This window comes from Drosophila tropicalis, unplaced genomic scaffold, assembly GCF_018151085.1.
Source record: "Drosophila tropicalis isolate 14030-0801.00 unplaced genomic scaffold, ASM1815108v1 contig_573, whole genome shotgun sequence".
Classification (NCBI taxonomy): Eukaryota; Metazoa; Arthropoda; class Insecta; order Diptera; family Drosophilidae; genus Drosophila; species Drosophila tropicalis.
In genome coordinates this window covers 5,136,792-5,159,917 of record NW_027173049.1, presented here as the reverse complement: position 1 = coordinate 5,159,917, position 23,126 = coordinate 5,136,792, and the positions used below count along the sequence as shown (strand labels likewise).

The window sequence follows — 23,126 nt, the reverse complement described above, 5'->3', positions numbered from 1 at the left end:
TTACGCATTCGACCCGAATGCTGGGTCATCTTCCTCGTCGTCTCGGTTTAGGCTCCAGGGCTTCATGTACTCTGCACATGTTGACGTCACTTTAGGCCCTTCGCACTTGCCAACTTTTTCGACATCGTATGCGTTATTGTGCTTCACCTTCTTAATCTGGTAGGGTCCAAAGTATTTTGGTTTTAATTTGAGACTACTCCCGAATTGCGTCCTCTTAATTGCAACCAGGTCGCCAACATCATAAGATCGAGCTTGCTTACGACGTAGGTTGTAGTACTTCTTGTTTTCGTCTTGGATCTTGGAGATGTGTGCCTTCGCCTTGGCACGGAGCTCGCTTCTTTCGTCTGTAAATATTGCCTTCGTTTCTTGGTTGATAAGATCTCTCAGTTTATGGTCATCGTTGGTCCTCATCTTTACGCCAGTTAGTAACTCAAATGGAGAAGTGTCAATACTTCTGGTGTACGTCGAATTGATAGCCTGCTGAACTTTGCTAACATGTCGATACCACTTCGTCGGATCATCAATATATTTATGGTCTTTGTGAATCGACTCGAGAGGACCTTCATGCTTGCCAACTTCACGGCTACTGATAATACAGGGAATACAGCTTTTAATAAAAGAATCTTTGTAAATCAGCTCTTTCGTCTGTATTGCCCAGAAATGTCCTTTGTTATGGGCCTGACCAATAATCTGATCCTTTACTGCGTTGGGGACAACGTCATCCTTCTTTACAAGTACCACCGGACATGTGTACTCGGACGTTGATTCTTTAATTATGCCATCAGCCAACCATTCTTCGACTTTCTCGTTCACGCACTCTGCCACTTCTTCATTGGTCGTCTTAGTTGCTACCAGTTGACAATTAGATATCAAATCGATTACATCTTTTTTAGCACTTGTGCTTGCCGTTTCGTCTTTATCAAGTTCATCTTTATTATTTGCGACAACAATTTTTAGAATGTTTATTTTATCACTTTCATTTTCGAACTTTTCTACTCTTAGACCATTTCGAATAAATATAATGTCAGCTTGCAAACATAACTCCTCGCCTATGATCATTTCGACATCTAACAATCTAATCGGAACTACAAGAAAATCTAGCACGAACGATTGGTCGTCAATCAAAACAGAATTCACGAAATGTCCAATTGGCCTTATCTTATTTGATTTACCGCCGCCAAATCCAATTAGGAAACCGTCAAAGCTACTCAACTCTTGCTTTTTCAAACGTTTATACAAATCTTCGCGAATGACACAAAATTTACTTCCCGTGTCGAACAATGCTTTACACTCAATATTGTCAATTTTGATCACTTTACGGGTTATTTCTGTTTTCGACTTTAAACTTCTTATATTTGGTTTGAATTGACTGTTCATCTCTTCCTTTTTACAATCCTTAGCTATATGACCAAATCCATTACATTTGTAGCACTTTCTACCTTTCTCTTTATCATCACAATTTTTCGAGTAATGTCCTTTATTTCCACAATTGTAACACACGACATCGTTTTTAACATCTTTATTATTTCTTTTCATCATTTTGTCTTTCACTTTTGCACAGTTCTCGTCGTTTTTGTATTTACCATTGTCTTTCTTACTTTCTTTTTCACTCATTGTTTTATACTGCTTTAATTTCTCTTTAAACTCATTTAAATTTTTCGCTCCATATAAAATCGACTTATTCTCACTTTTTTCATCAATGCCGTCAATTAGATATTCTATTAATGAATCGTCTTTTATTTGTCCACGTTTTTTTTTTTTTTTTTTTTTTTAACGTTTAATATATATTTGTTGAATCTACTCTTAAATTAGAGCCTAACAACAAGTTTGAGATATTTTTCTTAATCTAGTACTTAAGATAAATCCTGGGGATATTGCAGGCGGCCCGAATCACTTGTTATTGGGTTGGTCTGTCATTTCTTTTAAGACGAGTTCTATTATTAGTTCGCGTAAGGGAATTGGCAAGAACATTTGGGTGTGCATCCAGTTTCGCAGAATACTTTAGTTGTTGACTACCTATTTCAGATTTTACGCTAGGTATATTTAGATCATTTTGAATGTTGTCGTTCCGTATGTACCACGGGGCCCCCGTGATTGATCTTAAAATTTTCGACTGCGCTCTTTGTATAATATCGACATTGCTGGTACTTGCCTTCCCCCATAGTACGGCTCCGTAAGTCCAGATGGGTTTCAGTACGGTGTTGTATAGGAGGACTTTATATTCCAGACGTAGAGGGGACCGAGCATTGATGATCCAATGTAGGCTACTTGCTTTCAGTTTAAGCTGTGACTTTTTTTGCTTCGATGTGCTTGCGCCAAGTTAGTCTTCTGTCTAGGTGGATGCCAAGGTAAGTGACATCCTCGGCTTGAGGAACTGGTACGTTGTTTAGCATTAGAGCTGGACAGATTCTTTTGTTAAGCGTAAATGTAACATGTTTGCATTTCTGCTCGTTGACCCGGATACGCCAGGTTGCTAGCCATTCCTCTACCACCTTGAGGTGTTCCTCTAATTTTGCAGAGGCTTGTATTGGGCATTTGGATCTGCTGAGGATTGCCGTGTCATCGGCAAAAGTGGACGTTGTAAGTCCTAAACTCGTTGGTAAGTCTGCAGTGTACAGTAGGTAGAGCAATGGGCCGAGTACACTGCCTTGCGGTACACCAGCTTTGATTTCAAAATCAGCCGAGACGGAGCCATTACATCTTACAGCGAATTGCCTATTGTAAAGGTAAGATTCCATGAGTTTGTGGGTGTACTGTGGCAGTTTTTGCCGGATTTTGAACATCAGACCCTCCAGCCAAACTCTATCGAAAGCCTGGGCAACGTCGAGAAAGACAGCCGCACAGTATTCTTTTAGTTCGAATGCTGTTCGTATTTCGGATGTTATGCGATTGACTTGTTCAATTGTACCATGTTTTTCGCGGAAGCCGAACTGGTGTGAAGGGATTGTGTTCTCCGATGCCAGAAATGAGTTTAGTCGGATCTGCAGGACCTTTTCAAAAAGCTTCGAAAGACATGGCAGCAAACTAATTGGCCTATAGGATGATGGCTGGGTTTTGTCCTTTCCCACTTTAGGAATCATGATGATAGTGGACCTTTTCCATGTTCTTGGGAAGTAGCCAATTCTTATTATAGCGTTGAACAGTTTGCAGATGTATTGTATGGCAATGATAGGGAGTTCCAGGATCATTTTCGGTGTGATTAGGTCATGGCCAGGGGCTTTTTTTGGCTTTATGTGGTTTTTAATAACTGCAGTGATCTCGTCCGATTGGAGTTCCGAGTACTCACTATCCGTTAGTGTGCTCGAAGGGGGAAGTACAGATGAGTTTGATGTTGGATTTGGCTGGAAAACCATTTTAAGATGTGTGGCAAATACGGATGCCCTCTCTTCGTCGCTGCGGGCCCATCCACCGGTTGGACTCCTTATCGGTGAAATTGTCTCTGCAGGAGCGCTTAAAGTTGGGTGGGCTTTCCACAGAGGATGTTTAGTGCTGGTTGGGCTGAGCTTTTCTATGTATTTTCTTTGAGCCCAGCTTTCCTCTTGTCTTAACGCCTTGGAGAGGTTGCGATTAGCATGCCTTAGGCGAAGTTTTGCTGCTGGTGAGCGAGTAATCTGCCATTCTCTTCTTAGACGTCGTTTTTCCGTTACTAATTGTTCTATCCGCCGGTTCGTAGGCCTGTCAACAGGTTTAGTGTAAGAAGAGGCAGGTGGAGTAGATACTTTTGCTGCAGCTGCCATCATAGACTCAAGTGCAGAGACGCACATATCAATGTCCTCTGCAGCATTCAGTTTCGGCGAACAGTCAATGTGGGCACTCATGTACATTTTAAATTTAAGCCAATTTGTTTTGTTGTTTGTAAGCCTATATGGGCGATCAAGTACTTGAGGTCTTGTTAATAGTGTGAATAGTACTGGAGAGTGATCGGAAGTTAGATCTAGCAGTGTATCCGCAGTGATCCGATTACGTGGAATCCTCTTGGTTACTGCGAAATCAATCAAGTCAGGCACTTTCTGTGGATCTGTGGGCCAATAAGTAGGCCTACCCGGTGAGACGCAATCCATCTTATTGAGAGGGTTGACTATTGTGTTGTACAACTGCTTGCCTTTAGGATTTACCAGGCGAGATCCCCAGTGCGTATGTTTGGCGTTATAGTCCCCTGCTGCAATGAAGCGATCTCCGAGTGTGTTAAAGAAATCGGTAAATTCCTTTTCAGAGATTGAGAAGCGTGGTGGGCAGTACAGGGCAACCAATGTAGTGTTGCCGCAGCTGGTTTGGACGGTTATAGCAGTTGCTTGTAGGTGCTGTGTTTCAAATCTGTTGAGGAACGAGTGTTTTATACGGTTTTTGATTAGGATACCAGCCCCGCCATGAGCTTTTCCGTCTGGATGGTTTGTTGCATAGAAGGTATATTTTGGTATTTGAAAATTATTTTTTGATGTTAAATGTGTTTCCGAAATCAGCAAAACGTCGATTTCACTTGAGTCTAGGAATAGTTGCAGTTCATTTTTGTGCTTGGAGATGCCGTTAGCATTCCAAAGACATAGACGTAGGGAAGCCATTATTTATTCTCGATAAGCTTCTGGATAAGCAGGTTTTGATTCCGCATCAGTTCTTGCATACAGTTTTGCATGAACGTCATAAAAGTGGTCATGTTTTGATTGAGTGAGATCAATAGGGCTTCTAAGCCACTTGGAATTTGCTGGCCAAGCTCTGGTGCGCTAGGTTGCGGATTCTGTAGATGGTGGAGTGACGGGGTCTCTTTTGCGGGCTCCGTCTGTCCAGTTCGGAGCACACTAGCGAAGGATACACTAGGACTGTATGTAGCAGGCAAGTTAGATGATCTAACAGCCTTGGCAAAGAATACCTCCGGTGTAGTTTTAGAGGCGTTGACGGTGATTTTTGGTCCAGCTGGGGGGTTTGCGCCCGTTTAGGTGAGATTTAAGATCCTTGAAGACAGGACATCCTCTGTAGTTGGCCGTGTGGTTCCCTCCACAGTTACTGCATAATCTTAGTGCGACATTGTTTCTGTCCTTGGTGCAAATGCCATCTTTATGATGTTCGCCACAGCCAACACACACTGACCTGAGATTGCAGTTGTTAGAGGTGTGGTTGTATTCCTGGCAGTTTTTACACTGCGGTGGTTGGTGTCTCTTATGGGGCTCCTCTACGGTGATTCTTCTGTGCAATAGGAGCTGTAGGTTGTAGATTGGGTGCACTTCATTTGGCTTCGACCGCTTTGCATCTGGTTGGAGCTCGATTTTAAAGAGCGGCTGTGCGACTTTGTTCCTGTTGATGATGTTGACAACGGATTTGACCGCAAACCCTTTTTCGACCAACGCGTCTGCTATTTCTTGAGTAGGGACCGATGGCTCAATCCCCTTCAACACAACCTGGAGCCCTTTACTGCTTTTTAGTTGGTAGGTATAGAAGTTGATGTTAGCATTACGGAGGTACTTTTCGATGATGCGGAAATTGTCCTCAGTTTGGGTTTGGCATTTAATTTCTTTAATGTTACCCCTATTGAGAGGGGTTACAACAAAGTTATTTGCCCCTACTATTTCTACTAGCTTCGAAATCAGGGCGCTGCAGTTGGCTCCACGGATGTATAAGGGGGGGTGGTCTAGCCGATTTAACTTTATCTACAGCGCCGGCTTGATCATCTTGCTGATCGGCAAGAATTTTAAAACGATTCCCGCTAAGGGGTGCTACTCGTTCATTTGGTTTGGTTATTTTCGGCGTGTTGCCACTTTTTTTCTTTTGCGGGCTTAGCTTCCGCTTAGTTATTTTAATATATCTATCCATTCCAGTTTGGACAGAAGTCGTTGGGTTTACTATTGTGGCTGACTCAGGGCGACTTGTCGTTGACGGCTTGAGGCAGGTCAATACTTCGGCAGACGCTGCAGTAGTTGCTGTCAACGAGCTGACGGTGCTGGTCGGTGCAATCGGTGACCCAGTTATCGTTATTGATGGAGAAGCACACTGCTCTCTCCACGGTAAGTTGCTTTTGATTGCTGAGTGGCTGGCACTTTCGGTGTTATTGCTTACGCTAGCATTCAGTGGGGTCGGCGACACCACCGAAAAGTACGCGTTGTTGCGTTGGACCGAGAGTCGACGCTCACGTTGTTGTTGTAGAATTAGTTCTTGTAGCTGTTGCTGTTGGGGATCGAGAGAGCTTGGGCCCGAATTGGTGGACATGTCTTTTGTAAAGATTACGCACTTTGTTGTTGCAACTTAGTATTTATTGCTATTAGCAATTGCTATTTTAGCAATCTAATAGCAATATGATTGTAAATAGGCGTCTCTGGGGCGACTGAGAGCCCTACACAAATTTTTGCAAACGCGGTCTTTTTTTACACTCAATTTTTGCGGAGTGCATTAAGAAACACGTCTGTACACGGCGGCAGTTAAATTAACTCTGATTTGTCCACGTGAAGCTACATCTTTCATTCTGTAAAAGTACTCAAAAACACACTCATTGTTTTTACGCTTCATTTTCATCAGTTGCTCATGTACGTCTTTGCTACTCACGCACGATTTGAATTCACTAAAAAGTGCTTTTTCGAGAGAGTTCCACGAATTTATTCCTCTCTCACTCAAGACAAACAGTTTCGCGATGCCTTTTAACGCCTTCTTCGCGAACAGAAACTTTTGGAAATCGTTCCAGCACATCAACGTTGCTTGCTCATTGAATTCGTTAATCCAAGCTTCTACTGCAATAGTATTAGTGCCGTCAAAAATACGAATGTTCTCTTCCACGTCGCGAAAACTAATGGCAAAACGCGGCGTCATCATTCTATCTCTCTCTTCGTTTATTCTTCTGTACTCATCGTTGTCGTTCTCGCTTGCTCTCTCGTGCGGCCTGTTCCTCCAATTTTTCTCTGTTGCTACGTTCCTCTCTGTAGCTACCGATTCATGATCTGTCTCGTCGTTTATTTCATCATCTACTTCGTCGTCTGATTCGTCTTCGTCTTGTGATGCCAACAAATTGTTCAGCTTCAAATTCATTAAAATATGCAATGCAAGGTCGTCGACACTGTACTTGATTCCCAATACATTGCAAACCGAAACAAGATCACCGTTCGTCAAATTTCGTCGTACATATTCCGCCTTTGCTTCGTACTTTGCGTTCGTTTCATCGTAATCGAAACCAGAAAATTCTCGAATTCTTTTGCGGTTATTTCTATCTCCCTCGCTCTCATAGATAAATTTATGCAATGCCCTGATATTGTCTGCTTTACCCGTTTTCAGAGTATCACTTATTAAATCATTTAAACACGACATAGTTAATTTTTTAATTTCGCCACTAGCAGAGCAGGACCGACTTAATACGACACGATTGTTCGAGAAAAAAAAAAAATCACTTATTTTTTTTTTTTCCCTTCTCCCCGCACGAACGCACAAAAAATGTATGTGAGGTAGTCTCTTGTATCCCGCACTCTTTCTATCACGACAAAATATGTGAGGAAACTCTTTTGTAACCACTCTAACTTGAATCTATCCCGGATGAGCACCCAAAATATGTGGGGTTTTACATGATAATACGACTTCATAGAGATTACACTATGCTAAATGACAATCGACGTTTGGCTCGGCTCGACTTTGGCGTCCGTCTATGACGCTTCGACTTTTCACGCCCGACTTTGGCGATGGACTTTTAGTGTCCGACTTTGACACACGACTTATAGCACCCGTCTATGGTACTCGACTTTTAGTGTCCGGCCTTGACACTCGACTTATAGTACCCGTCTATGGTACTCGACTTGACCTTGCATCCGACTATGACGCAAGACCTCAAAACACGTCCGTCTTATTCAACGCGCAAAAACCAGCTCTCTCGTCGTCATCTCTCATTCGTTCGTCATCCCTCTTGATCGTCTCTTCTTACACGCTCACGTTCTCTCTTTGATCGTCGTCTCGTCTCTCGTCTTCGTGTACAGTGGGATTGATGCACATCGCAAATCCACATCCCACATATATATGTCAGACGCGCTTAATTTACTCCTCTCTTATACGACACCAGGACCATGTTTCGCGCGAGCCCAAGCATCTGCTTGGAGAGCTATCCACCTCCCGGCCGAACGACCGTGGGGAGCAGCCGTATTTCGGACGGCACGATCAGATCGTGGACAAATACAAATAAAACGGACAAACAGATAAAATATTATTAACTACAGCTAATTACGAGCTAAGTGTGGTAAGATAGAGGTTTTTACAAGGGGAAGAGAGGCTTCTGATCTGATTACGGGATACAGAAGATTGTAATCAGAACATAGGACTCGAAAAGGTTCATGCAGGGAAAAGTTAGAAGTACAGTGTTTTAAGAATAGAGTAATAAAATTTCTAGTAGGTCTACGGGGTACAGATAATTTTAACTGGTTCAATTGCTCAGGAGAGTCTATTTCACTGATTAGAAGTTTGTGAATAAAAATAGCACCAAGCATTATTCTACGATTAATTAAAGAAGAAAGATTGATTAAAAGAAGCCTACTGGAGTATGATGTCAAATTGACATTGCGATCCCAATTTAGACCGCGAAGAGCAAATAGCTGAAATTGCTTTTGCACAGATTCAATTTTACTTTGGTGCGTCTCATATTGAGGTGACCATATGCAGGATCCGTACTCTAAGATAGGACGGATTAATGAAGTATACAGAATTTTGGTTGTGTACGGATCGTCAAACTCTTTTGACCATCGTTTCACAAACCCAAGAACAGCTTTACTAACTGATGCAGAAATATGAGGATTAAAAGTTAACTTATGGTCCATAAGAACACCTAAGTTATTGATAATATCTAACCGCTCTAAGGTAGTGTCGTTTAGATAATAAGTTGCTATATACAAAAACACATAACCTTACATTTAGAGCCGTTGAGGTTTAATAGGTTGGTTTCACACCAACTCTGAAGATCATTAAGATCGGATTGAAGCAGGCAAGAAGACGATATGACTTTAAAACTGAGGAAAAGCTTAACATCATCGGCGTACATAAGCACACGAGAATGTGTCACTACCAATGGAAGATCATTTATAAAAAGAGTGAATAGCAATAGACCCAAATGACTACCCTGAGGTACTCCAGAGGTCACATGGATGGTCTTAGAAAATTAAGACTTAAAGAGGACCTTTTGTGTACGCTAAGAAAGAAATTGAAGAATCCAATCAAGCAAAAGGGTAGGGATGCCAAGTGTGTTCAATTTATATAAAAGCAGAGTATGATTAACAGAGTCAAAGGCCTTGCTGAAGTCAGTATAAATGACATCAGTTTGCACGGCAGCCTTGAATCATTTGATCGAGTCAGATGTAAATTCTAATAAATTAGTAGTTGTCGATCTACGTTCCTTTAAGCCAAGTTGCCATGGCGAAATAATTAAGCTACAAAAATTCTGCAATTGAGATGTTATTATTTTCTCAAATGCAATTTAGAACTGCCCCTATAATAGAAAAAGAACGATTCCGTGCATTGTGAATAACTTAAGTATTGGCTTACATAGGGCCTCTGCAGATAACCTTAAAACACAGGCTGGTATTCCGTCCGGGCCAGGTGCATATACTGGTTTTACGGAACTGAGCGCGCTAAGAACCGAACTTTCATCAAACACGGGGTCTAAAATGCAGTTGCAAGTGATGAGGATAAGGTGAATTTGCTTGATAAATCGAAGAGGAATAAGTTGTTTTGAAGAAATCAGGAAACATATCGGCAATTACCTGATCAGTGTCAGCTTTATTGTTTTCCAAAGACAAGTAAGACGGGTGCACTGATGTCTTACGTTTTACATTGATAAAGTTATAAAATTGCTTAGGATCGCGAAAAAACTTAAGTTTACAACGCTGAAGATAATCCTAAAAGATACATAAAGGGAAAAATCCGATGGTTTACCGGAATTTTTAAATCTTTTATAGCATCTTGATTTTACGTTCTTCAAGTTACATAACTCACGTGAGAGCCAAGGAGGTCTATCACACCACCCAAGGAGGTCTATCACACCACCCTTGGGTCACACGCGGGACACAAACATCGAAGAACGACTTAAGAGTTTTATAGAAGACAGAAATGGCAGAGTCCATAACCGTGCAAGTATACAGATATGACCAGTTTTTTAAGTTTAGCAAAGTTTGTCTTGCGAAAACATCTGGTTGGAGGAATCAAGCTATTACATTTAGACATAACCACAAAAGGAAGGTCAATGGTTACATCCAGAGTTGGATGAAGGTTGTCTTCAGGGATAACTAAGGGATCAGTCCTGGAAACATTTCAGTTGGAAGAATCCAACACAACTATTCCGGACATGATTTATTTCAGTTAGGGACAACTCAAGCAGACCATCTATGAAACAATGTGACGAGGACGGCAACAGTAATAAAGAATGATATGGAAGGGTCCAGGCAATCTCAGGTAAATTGAAATCTCCCAAAACAAAGAGCAAGTCTTTGCCAAAAAGATATAAGGAAATAAGTTGAATATCTTCCAAATGGTGAATGTATAGTGCCAAGTCGGACTGTGGTGGAATATACGAACATGTAATATAGGCAGAAAAAGAATTTAAAGAAATTTTAACACAAACAAATTCAATCTTCTGATTGGACGACTGGACGATTTTAGACGAGAACGCTGAATCAACAGCGATCAAAACACCACCACTACGGATAGTCCGATCATGTCTGTATGTTAAATATTTTGAAATAAAAATTGAAGCATCGGCAAAATCAGTTTTTAGCCAAGTTTCAGTAAAGGCAAGAATCTGAATGTCAAAAGCTAAACTAACTACATAGAGTCTAGAGAGTTCAGACTTTAGTCCCCGTACATTCTGATAGGCCAGACTTAGGGACGAAGTTAGTTTTTTGATTCGCAAACAAGTGCCGACGAGGCAGAAGGAACGTTGTTTGCAGAGGCAGGTAGCAGGCTAATCGGATGCCGATTCTTCTTTTTTATTGTATACTCTTTTACAATAAGGTGTTCTGGCCATAAATCTTTATGACATATTTGGCCAAAAAGATCTAGTGAGACGCTTATTTTGAGGGACGAAATGTCCCGAGTATATGAAAAACGGAACATTTCCACCGCAATGTTAGGGGCTAGAAGTGCCAGGTACAGCAGTAGCTGCAACAGTAGAAGCAGTAGCATCTGAAGCAGCCAACACTTTACTAGCTCCTCTTGTAACATCTTTATTGGCAATATTCCTGGGAACGAATGTTTGCCCGGACGGTTCGGAAACTACAACAGATATCATGCTAGTAGGTGGGTTACTGTTTCCAGGGGAAATGGGAAGAGACTCCACACTAGAGAGCTGCTCGGCTTCACTCAATACATATAAAGAAATGAATGGACTCGAATTGAATTGAATTGAGTGAGTGCTTGCTAACACTGGAGTGAATGTGTGTGAGTGTGAATGTATATTGCTTCTCATAACTCACAGCATCCAACGAAAAAAGTTCGAATGAATGAAGTATAAAACCGAATGAAATATTTGGCTAACACAATTCGAATTCGAATTCATTCGAGTTATAGCTTACAAATTTTATACAGTCATTCCGTTTGTGTCGCTGAAAAGATTTTGACCCATTGGCTTGGTGGAATTTGCATGCAAATTTTTTTCCTCTGCTTTATAAGACAAGTTGCAAAATATTGTGTATTCCAGCGAGCAGCGCAGCTTCGGAGCGAACATTTTCCAACGCTAGAAATTTGATTTCAGAAAAGCGTTGTCTTATTTCTAGTAACTCAGAAAATATAAATAAAATTATATTCTTGCATTTCAATATAAAATAGAAATAATAAAATAAAATATATGCAAAAAAAAATAACAGTTTACATTTCATTGGTTTTTGTCTCTTTCTCTCTTTCTTTTCTATTATACAAATAAATGAAATGAAAAACTACTTGGCAACTCGAATCCATTCGAAACCAACTCACTTTTTTTTACCTGTCACAATTCATTCAATTCTCTTTTGTGTTTTAGCTTTGTGTGTATGAGTCCTGTGCTAGAGCACTCACTCACTCATACTTTTTCGGCCTCGCACTCGAACTCACTCAACTCATTTTGAGCATTGTCAATTCGAATAAGGTTTTTTGACTACTCATGCAGCTCTCTACTCCACACCTGCCAAAGGCGGACTCCTAAACGATATCAGTTGCTGTACATTTGGTGACATAGGGTCATAGGCCGGAACTGCTAGAGATCTATGTGCCGACGGACTGAGGGACGCGCCCTGAAACCGTGCCCTCTAACGCGTCGTAGGTTCAATCAATAGTTTAGAACTTCTGGATTGCACCTCCATCGCCAGAAGCTCCTCTTGGAGCTTATGTACGCCAGCTGACAGGGTTTTAAATGCATCCCCAGTCCGTTTCATAAAACCCCGCATCTCCAGCTCCAGGCCGCCACCCTGTGCAATACTATCCCGCACCTTGACTCAGCTTATTTAAAGTGCATTACATTGTCACACAGCCAACAGTAAAGAAAGTCTTCAATGGTCTTGCTGGGATTATTGCAATTATATTTGCAACAGACCGACATTATTAAAAAATTGATTTATTTAAAAACAAATTATATATCAATATGTATACAAACCAAAGCAAAAGCTAACTGCAATTAGCAAATGAAAAAGAGACAAATAAAAGAGAATACTTTTTTGTTTTAAAATACACAACAACAAAAACTTGTCACAAGCACGAAGTTAACGGCTAAAGTTAAAGAATAGAAACAAATCAAATACTAAGCAGCGCAACAACAAAATTATAATTTCGTTTGTTAATGTTTTAATGTTTATCAAAATGTAAATGTAAATTTAACTTTAAACTTCGCGATGAATGTGGCGATTATAAAAATTGGTTGAGATAATTTAATTTAATGTGAATGTTATAAATTAAGTGCACAAAAGAACGAATAAAAATAGTTGAGCTAGAGCGCAAAAAAAACAGGACCAACTTCGATGAGTGACAATAATGTATTCGATGGTTTTGAATTTTCCTATGTTCCTGAATGCCTCCAAGATTTCAAATGCGCTGAAGAGCGCTTTGTTTCGCCGAGAATTCCTTGCATGCAAATTATATCTCTCGGCTATGAGAGGCAATGCGGTATGCCCATATCCGTCCCTGATATTGTTACGGCGCTTCCTCGCACATCTAAAAAAAACCCATACTATCCAAGTACACTTAAAACGCAAGGTCGAGTATAACCACAATTTTATGACAGAAACCATCCGTCCTGCCAAAATTACCGTGTCTGAAGATTGGCTTCTTCAATTTAACAATGCCGAGGAAGTTCCTTATATTTTAAACGTAGCCGATAGGTCAGTTATCGATCAAATTCTTGGTCAAAATAATCCCCTCTTAGAAAATCCAAATGTAGATGAAAAAGAAAATCTGAAATCATGTGGCCAGATTTTCAAAGACAAAACTACATATGTCCGAAAAGATCGTTCCCAAATCCGCTATTACGATCGTCGTTGCGCTGTAGTCCCCAAAGTTCTTTATATGTACAAGCGATACGAGCTTGAGCGAATTAAGAATTCTATATCCATTTGTCTAAGAAAAAAATCAGGTCAAAATGTAACAGCAGGAAACATGCGTGATGATTTATATGTAGATAGTTTGGTTCAGCATGACGATGGATATGAAATTCTTAAAGGTTTGCGCTCAGCTCCAGCTCATTGGGAAACTGAAAAAAGAAAGTTCTTGCCATGATTAGAAAATTTGGGTTGCCTACATTTTTTATAACATTATCTGCTGCTGAATCCAAATAGACAGAGCTTTTGATTATTTTTGTAAAACTTTTGCATAACAATATTATTATTAACAATAATATTATTAATGAAGAGGAAGCGGCAAACCTTTCGAGTTCTGAAAAGGCTCGGTTAATTCGATCCGACCCAGTTACCTGTTCTAGATATTTTAATAATAGACTGCGAGAGTTGATGAAACTGTTCAAATCCGACATATTTGGAGAATTTGAACGGTCGCACTATTATTGGAGAATAGAGTTCACCCCACACCCATGGCATGTATTGGTTTACTGGGGGTCAAGAATTTTGTCATTTTGATATGCCTTACCCACCAATGCCTCAAACTGAAATATTGTTTCCATTAGAAGATGAAGAGGCAAATATTGATAAATTTAAAAACCTTTTCAAAAAAATTAAAGAATACCTTAAGCTCAGCACAGAGGAAGAAGCCATTAGATTTAATAATTTTGAGAATTTTTTGTCTGACCTTAATACTACATATGAGGGGTATAAGCTTGCTTTAAGATCGAGTTTGAAAAAGCCGCAAGTTTTTCTCCGTCGAAGATATACTGACAGGTTGCTTAACGCTAATAATATAGATATTTTGGGGCTGCACCGTGCAGACATGTATTTTCGGTTTATTCTAGACGCCTATGCCTGTTGTAGTTGCAAAATAAACTACATAAATAAATCAAACAGGGGCGTCCCTCTATTGCTTCGTGAAGCCATGGCTGAAAAAAGTCACGAAAATATCTCTGTTAAAAGAAACCTGCAACATCTCGGTAACAAATTCAATAATGGCATATGTCTGAAGCAGACAATGCAGAAATTTTTAGTAATACTTCCCACCCAGATAAGAGAGTTCGGATGGTTAAATCCAAAAGAATGCTAGAAGAACTTCCCGATGACTGGACTGATATCTATGTGCCCAGTTTGATTGACCGATATGCTAGAGTTAAATATCCTTCGCAGACTATGCAGATTTTTAGGATTTTAAAAAATTAAAATTACGATTAAGTTGAAGAAGTCGGTGGCGAAGAAGAAGGAACTGCGCGCAGATGCACAGATGGATAGAAATGGTTGTGTAAGGCTGCGCTTAAAGCCAAAAATCGTTAGATGGGATCGCTTTACCTTGAATACTTCACCAGCCGACTATTTTAGAGAGTACATAATGCTTTTCTTACCTTGCCGATGTGAGCAGACTGAACTTATTAGAAATGACAACGAATATATGTATATTCCGGGATCACAACACCCTGATCAAGAAAAACAAATTAAAATATGACTTGTTCGATGACCTAGACTTGGGAGCTGTTCTTGCCGAATTGCAACAAAATACCCCTAAAAGAAAATAGTTCTGACGAAGTATCAGCTATCCAATTCCTAGATGATGAGTTCAGGGCTCTAGCTATACCCAATGTTGAGAGAAATGTAAATCTGTTGCAGGATGAAAATATTGAAATTGAGGCCGAAGAAGAAAACGGAGTTGGTATAGTTGAGCTACCCCCTCTAGTACCAGATAGTAATCTTTGTTCCCTTGTACGCTCCATTAACAAAGTTATAAAATTGCTTAGGATCGCGAGAAAACTTAAGTTTACAACGCTGGAGATAATCCTTATAGCATTGCGAATTCAGCACCATAAAATTTGATCGAGCAACTACATAAAGGGAAAAATCCGATGGTTTACCGGAATTTTTAAATCTTTTATAGCATCTTTGTTTTACGTTCTTCAAGTTACATAACTCACGTGAGAACCAAGGAGGTCTATAACACCACCCTTGGGTCACACGCGGGACACAAACATCAAAGAACAACTTAAGAGTTTTATAGAAGACAGAAATGGCAGAGTCCATAACCGTGCAAGTATACAGATATGACCAGTTTTTTAAGTTTAGCAAAGTTTGTCTTGCGAAAACATCGGGTTGGAGGCATCAAGCTATTACATTTAGACATAACCACAAAAGGAAGGTCAATGGTTACATCCAGAGTTGGATGAAGGTTGTCTTCAGGGATAACTAAGGGATCAGTCCTGGAAACATTTCAGTTGGAAGAATCCAACACAAATACCAGATCTAGTGATCTGTCACGACTATTCCGGACATGATTTATTTGAGTTAGGGACAACTCAAGCAGACCATCTATGAAACAATGAAGTCGGACTCTGGTGGAATATACGAACATGTAATATAGGCAGAAAAAGAATTTAAAGAAATTTTAACACAAACAAATTCAATCTCCTAATTGGACGACTGGACGATTTCAGACGAGAACGCTGAATCAACAGCGATCAAAACACCACCACCACCACCACTACGGATAGTCCGATCTTGTCTGTATGTTAATTATTTTGAAATGAAAATTGAAGCATCGGCAATATCAGGTTTCAGCCAAGTTTCAGTAAAGGCAAGAATATGAAAGTCAAAGCTAAACAATCTACATAGAGTCTAGAGAGTTTAGACTTTAGTCCCCGTACATTCTGATAGGCCAGACTTAGGGACGAAGTTAGTTTTTTTGATTCGCAAACAAGTGCCGACGAGGCAGAAGGAACGTTGTTTGCAGAGGCAGGTAGCAGGCTAATCGGATGCCGATTCTTCTTTTTTATTGTATACTCTTTTACAATAAGGTGTTCTGGCCATAAATCTTTATGACATATTTGGCCAAAAAGATCTAGTGAGACGCTTATTTTGAGGGACGAAATGTCCCGAGTATATGAAAAACGGAACATTTCCACCGCAATGTTAGGGGCTAGAAGTGCCAGGTACAGCAGTAGCTGCAACAGTAGAAGCAGTAGCATCTGAAGTAGCCAACACTTTACTAGCTCCTCTTGTAACATCTTTATTGGCAATATTCCTGGGAACGAATGTTTGCCCAGACGGGCAAACAGATATCATGCTAGTAGGTGGGTTACTGTTTCCAGGGGAAATGGGAAGAGACTCCACACCTGCCAAAGGCGGACTCCTAAACGATATCAGTTGCTGTACATTTGGTGACATAGGGTCATAGGCCGGAACTGCTATGTGCCGACGGACTGAGTGACGCGCCCTGAAACCTGGCACTCTAACGCGTCGTAGGTTCAATCAAAAGTTTAGAACTTCTGGATTGCACCTCCATCGCCAAAAGCTCCTCTTGGAGCTTATGTACGCCAGCTGACAGGGTTTTAAATGCATCCCCAGTCCGTTTCATAAAACCCCGCATCTCCAGCTCCAGGCCGCCACCCTGTGCAATACTATCCCGCACCTTGACTCAGCTTATTTAAAGTGCATTACATTGTCACACAGCCAACAGTAAAGAAAGTCTTCAATGGTCTTGCTGGGATTATTGCAATTATATTTGCAATATACCGACATTATTAAAAAATTGATTTATTTAAAAACAAATTATAAATCAATATGTAAATAAACAGAAAAAAATGTATTTGTTTAGAAAGGCGTATACAAACCAACGCAAAAGCTAACTGCAATTAGCAAATGAAAAAGAGACACATAAAAGAGAATACTTTTTATACCTGTGACGCACGGGGTTTGGTTTGTATTAAAACAAACTTAAGTAACAGTTTATATAGCATTTAGTTTATTTAGCGCGATTTTACAACATGTGTGATGTAATTTGACATTTTAAACGAAGAAGGCTTTCTAACGCTTTTAATAAATCTTTTAACGCTTTAAAAAAGTTTGTCGCTTTCTTCCCCTGGTGCCATCACAGACTGACGCCAAACTCTTGGTCGGTCCCGCTCGTGTTTTTCAGGGCTGCCATACTCTGGTATTTTCAGGGCTGCCATAACCACGTATTTTCGGGTTGACGGTTAATATTTAAATTTGTAATGACGGCGGTAACATTCCCCCCCCCCGTGAACGACCTCAGGATGTTCACTTTCCTTTAATCCGACGTCTAGAACAGCAATTTTGGAAACGGGGCGTATCATGATGCCGTTTGGTGTGCATATGGTTGCTCTGCGAACTTGGCCATCTTTGGCGGTTACGACATCGGTTATGCGGCCTTTTGGCCACAGGTTCCTCGGCAGATTATCGTCCACGACAATAACTTCATCTCCGATATCGACTGGTGGACGCTTAGTAAACCATTTGCTGCGTCGAGTTAATGTTGGTGTGTACTCCTTCACCCATCTTTTCCAGAAGCGATCAGCAAACGATTGCGTTTGATGCCATCGTAACCTTAGGTCGGCGACATTTCCTGATACTGGTTTGTAGCCCGCTTTTGATCCCAGAAGCAAGTGGTTGGGTGTAAGCGCTTCATCGTCACCTGTATCTAAAGAAACAAACGTTAGAGGCCTGGAATTAATTATAAATTCGGCTTCCATTAGGGCACTTCGAAGTGTTTCGTCATTAAAGTTGCTAGAGGGGCAAATGGCCTTTAGGACGGATTTTACAGTCCGGACCAAACGTTCCCACGCTCCTCCCATGTGGGGTGCGGCTGGTGGGTTAAAACGCCATTTTATAGCTTCATAGTGAACGGCGATCTGATCGAAGTCAATCTTCACAAGTTCCTCCTTAACTAGTTTTTCCGTAGCTTTGAAATTGGTTCCGTTGTCGGAGAAAATTTCTCTCGGTGTGCCACGTAGTGCCATGAAGTTTTTTAGGCACATTATACATGAGCTCACATCGAGTTTGTAGGCGACCTCTAGATGAACTGCCCTTAGTGTTAGGCACGTAAATAGGACTCCCCAGCGCTTTTCTTTGTGTCTTCCAACGTTGACTAGTATGGGGCCGAAATAGTCGACTCCTGTATATGTGAATGGTCGTTCAAAACAAGCTAGTCTGGCGATCGGTATAGGTGCCATTTGTGGCACTTGAGGCTTCGCTGTGGATATTTTGCAGTGTTGGCATGCATTTCGGACGATTTTATATAGGACTCTTAGGCGTGGTATATAATATACGCTTCTAATAAGGTTAATAGTACTCTCATGAAATATATGGTGAGATTTTTCGTGATAATCCTTTGCGATTAAAAAGGCAATTCTGCTGTGTCTTGGGATTACGATGGCGTCACCGTCAGAAGTTATGCTGTCTGACCTGCCCTTCACGCGGATGATGTCTTCTGAGTCCAGGTAAACATTCAAAGCTATTAATGAGCTTGACTTGTCCACTACAGATTTGTCTTTGAGCGAATTGATTTCATTTGAGTACGTAGCTAATTGGGCCTGTCTGCATAAAAGAGATTTTGCTGCGTGTATATTTTCGGGGCTTAGGGTTTGTGGTAGAGGCTTTCCCGAACACTTAGCGCGTAACCTTCGGGTGTACAGCATGACGTTGGCCACTGCTCTATATAGACGCTTCCAGTCAGAAAAGTATTCTACTGCAAAATCGAAATGGTTAAGCTTTACTATGGTGAATACATTTTTACGCAATTCGATTTCCTGTGAGACATTCTCAGATATTCCTCTTTGATCTGGCCACTCGTCGATAGACAGTCCTAGAAAATCGGGACCTTTAATCCAACGAGATGCATCTGGTACTTTAAAAAATTTTGTGGCTAAGTCTGCAACGTTATCCTTTGTGCTGACCCAGCGCCATTGGTTTGGGTTGGTTTTGTCGATTATCTCGCCCACTCTATGCATGACGAATGACTGGAGTCTCCTTGGGTCCATGGTTAACCAGTTAAGGACCGTTTTGGAATCGGACCAATATGTGCAGGAATCGATTCTTAGGCCTCGAGTGCTGAGTATACGCATTGTTAGGCCTACGCCCATGACGGCTGCCAAAAGTTCCATTCGAGGTATAGATACAGGTTTGAGTGGAGCTACTTTACATTTGGCTGCTACCAACACTGTACTTATGTTTTGACCTTGCTTAATGCGAAGATAGGTTACTGCGGCGTAGGCATGTTCGCTTGCGTCTACGAAGGTATGAAGGTCTACCTGGCTTTCGTTTAACAGCAGAGCAGAGTAGTGACGTGGAAATTCTAAATTGCTGGCGTGTAGTAGGACACCTTTCCATTGTCGCCACTGTTCGAGGAGTTGTTCGGGTAAATCTTCGTCCCATCCTATTCCTGTGCGCCAGACCTTTTGAAGTAGCATTTTAAGGCCTACGGTGTAACACGATAATAGACCGAGGGGATCAAATATAGACATCAGTACTTGTAGGACCTCACGTTTCGTTGGCGCTATTTCGTGGGTTAGGACGTCTCGTTTTAATCTCGAAAATCTGAAGATAAACTTAAAAACGTCATTATTTGGGTCCCAATACATACCGAGGACCTTTTCAGGGTTCCCTAATTCTTTGGGGTGTTGATTTATTTGCTGTTCTCCTAGATTTTGGAGAACAGATGCAGAGTTTGAGCACCAATTTCTTATTTGGAATCCACCATCGGCATGTATGTCTCTAACTGATGATGTAACTGTTATGGCTTCAAGTTCATCTTTGAAACTGTCGATGAGGTCGTCCACGTAGTGGGCCTTTGTAATGGATTCGTACGCTCGTGGATTTTTGATTTGGAAATTCTCTGCATTTTTATCGCGTACATAGTGGGCAATACAAGGGGCGCAATTAATTCCGAATGTCATCGCGCGCATAACGAAGATCCTTGGAGTGTTCTCGTTTTTATTGAGCCATAAGAACCGCTGGACGTGCATGTCGCTTTCCTGAATGTTTATTTGATGAAACATCTCGGCTATATCTGCGCACACGGCAATCCGTCCTACTCTGAAAGCCATTAGGACAGAAGTCAATGGATTTAGATAATCAGGCCCAGTAAGCATAAAATCGTTCAGTGATTTTCCATGACTTTTGGCGGCGGCATCCCAAACTAGTCGTATTTTGTTTGGCTTATTCGGATTTAAAGCAATAAATATTGGGAGATACCAGACGCGTTCCTTTCGATCGGATATTTCTTCTGGTCTGAGCTCAAATGCATATCCTTTTTGTAATAGATTGTCAATTTGTGATTGAATTTTATCAAACAGTTCCGGCATTCTTTTAATTTTGGCCCGTAGGCATTCGAGGCGTTTCAGCGCTGCGGTATAGCTTTCGGGTAAAATGACTGTGTCGTCTTTCCAAAGTAGGCCGACTTCGTATCGACCATTGATCATTTTGCAGGTATCTTCGAGAATGCCTTTGGCCCTTTTGTCATTTTTAGATTGCATTTCTCTAGATACGATTGGTTCCATTGTGAAACTTTCCTTTATGGCTTTATCTATTTCACTCCAATTGCACTCGCAATGATGCATTGTTACGTGTTTGCTTGAGTTTGTTGATCCTTGGATGCACCATCCTAATGTGCACTTTGAAGCAATGGGTTCGTTTCGTCTGCCCTCGCGTATTTTGCGGGGTATTGCTAGATTCCAATTGTTGCTGCCGATTAAAATTAGTGGTGTACCGTTTTGGTACGACTTTAGCGGCAAGCCACGCAAATAAGGATATTGCTTGGATAATTCTTCAACATTGATGGTTTGTTTCGGCAATCCTAATTTCTTTACTGAGTGGACGTTGTAGAGCCATAGCTTTTTGTCAGTTCCCGCTTCCGAGATTTGTAGGTGGGTCTTAACGGAGTCCTCTTCGTTTCTGGTTTCTTCACCGGTCCATTGCAGGCAAATTGGCTCTGGCGTTGAAGAGATCTTCAGCTTGTCCAAAATGGTTTCATCGATGAGAGTGACTGATGAGCCCTCATCTAAAAATGCGAACGTGTTAAAAGTTACATTGGCTCCATACAGTTTGATGGGTACAACGCGGAAAAATTGTCCTTCCACTACATTGTCTTTATGGTGAGCAGTAACAACTTCGGTTCTGCCTGTGCCTTTGTGAAGAAGCGGGTGATGTTTTGAGTTGCAATTATCAATTCCGCAGTCACGATTAGAGAAGCATTTACGGCGGTGACTTTTGAGGCACCTGTAGCATACCTTGGCTTCGTTTATTATTCGTTGTCTATCGTCAACGGACAGTCGCTTGAAGCTTTGACATAGAGCAACCTGGTGATCCGTGGAAGCACACATCACGCATTGTAGCTTCGGCTTACAGTTTTGTTGCCACCCATTCTCTCGATTATTTGGTCCTTCCTGTGGTTGTTGATGTGCTTGCGAGTGTGCGTTGACATTATTGGCCTTAGTGTTTTGCCCAGGCATGACAGTGGCTGCGGCCTCAGCTATTTTGTACAACCAATCGCTAAATGATTTTATAACCGGGATGGATTCGTTACGTGGATGCATAGCCCAGTTTAACTTTTGCTGGGTTGGTAGTTTGTCGATAAGTTCTCGAAGAAGCATCGGGTTATTTAAATGTGAGGTTAAATTGCACGCTTCCATAGTTGCACATGCGTTTCTCACCGCCATTGCGAAATCAACGATGGATTCTAATTTATCCTTGTGTACGTTTATTTTTCTTATTTTGTCGATCAATCGATCGAGTATTTGCTCCGGGCGTCCAAAGAATGTCTTGAGCGTATTAATGACATCAGGAACCAGTATTGGCAGCAGTAGCTTATCACGAACTAGTTCGTAGGCTTTACCTTTGAGGCTCTTCTGAAGTCGTAGCATGTTCTCGGCGTTTGAAAATCCCGCTATACGGCAGCTGTTCTCATACATGCTAATAAAGATTGGCCAGTCCTCTGGATTTCCGTTAAAGATGGGTAGATCTGCGGGTAAAACTTGCCTTGCGGCTAGCTGAGAAGCAGTAGGTCCATTTAATTGGAAACACGATACCTGCGTTCCTTGCTGCTGTGCAAGCAAGTTGTATTTTTGCTCGATGTATCTTTTCTCGGCTTCCCGCCTTTCCTCCAGCATTGCCAACATCAAATAATTTGAGCTTGGCGATTGAGTTTGCTCGACTAAGTTTACTTTGCCGAGATAAGACGCATTTGCCGCGTGAGGTTCGGGGCATTGCTGTTCGGTGGCTTTGTTGGCATGTGGTATATTGGGCGATCCTGTTGACGGGTCACGACCAGTGCTTGTCGATGCCACGTTGTCCAGCGCTTGTTGGCAGCTGTTGCAAATCCATTCAGCCTCAGCTATTGAGCTATTGACTCCAGCACATTGAAAGTGGTACCATTTCTGGCAATTGTCGCATTGAACCCAATGTTGGGTACTACTGTTTAGGCGACTCTTGTTACAGGCACTACAAATGTCTTGATCTTTATTCATGATGCTTTGGATTTGTTTTAGTCTATTGGTTTCCGATTATATTGTGCTATGAATTTATCCCCTGCAATTTGTGCATGTACTACTTAAAGATTTTTTACACATGCATGGCTTTGAACACTTTATGTGTAGTTACGCTCTAATATACATGTGTATGTGTGTCTTTATGTATTTGCACTTGATACATATGGTGAAATTCGGGCACGTGGAAACTTTTTAACCTCAATAAACTTTTTTAAAGAAATGTGACGCACGGGGTTTGGTTTGTATTAAAACAAACTTAAGTAACAGTTTATATAGCATTTAGTTTATTTAGCGCGAT

The 23,126-nt window shown here is 41.1% G+C and overlaps 1 protein-coding gene across 1 annotated transcript; it reads right to left on the bottom strand.

Annotated features, from left to right (window-relative positions):
- LOC137575513 (uncharacterized) lies at positions 1-22,807 on the bottom strand. The gene is made up of 3 exons (XM_068288096.1): positions 19,927-22,807; positions 17,590-18,459; positions 1-848 (listed from the first exon to the last, which is right to left on the bottom strand). The coding sequence occupies exons 1-3, from the start codon at positions 22,805-22,807 to the stop codon at positions 1-3; spliced, it is 4,599 nt and encodes a 1,532-aa protein (XP_068144197.1).
- Positions 22,808-23,126: the final 319 nt, after the last annotated feature.

Coding starts and splice junctions, on each gene's coding strand:
- LOC137575513 (XM_068288096.1), bottom strand. CDS start 22,807: ATGAATAAAGATCAAGACATTTGTAGTGCCTGTAACAAGAGTCGCCTA. Junction 18,460..19,926: donor GAACCCTGAAAAGGTCCTCG/GTATGTATTGGG, acceptor TCACATATACAG/GAGTCGACTATTTCGGCCCC. Junction 849..17,589: donor AGACGTCGGATTAAAGGAAA/GTGAACATCCTG, acceptor GTCAACTGGTAG/CAACTAAGACGACCAATGAA.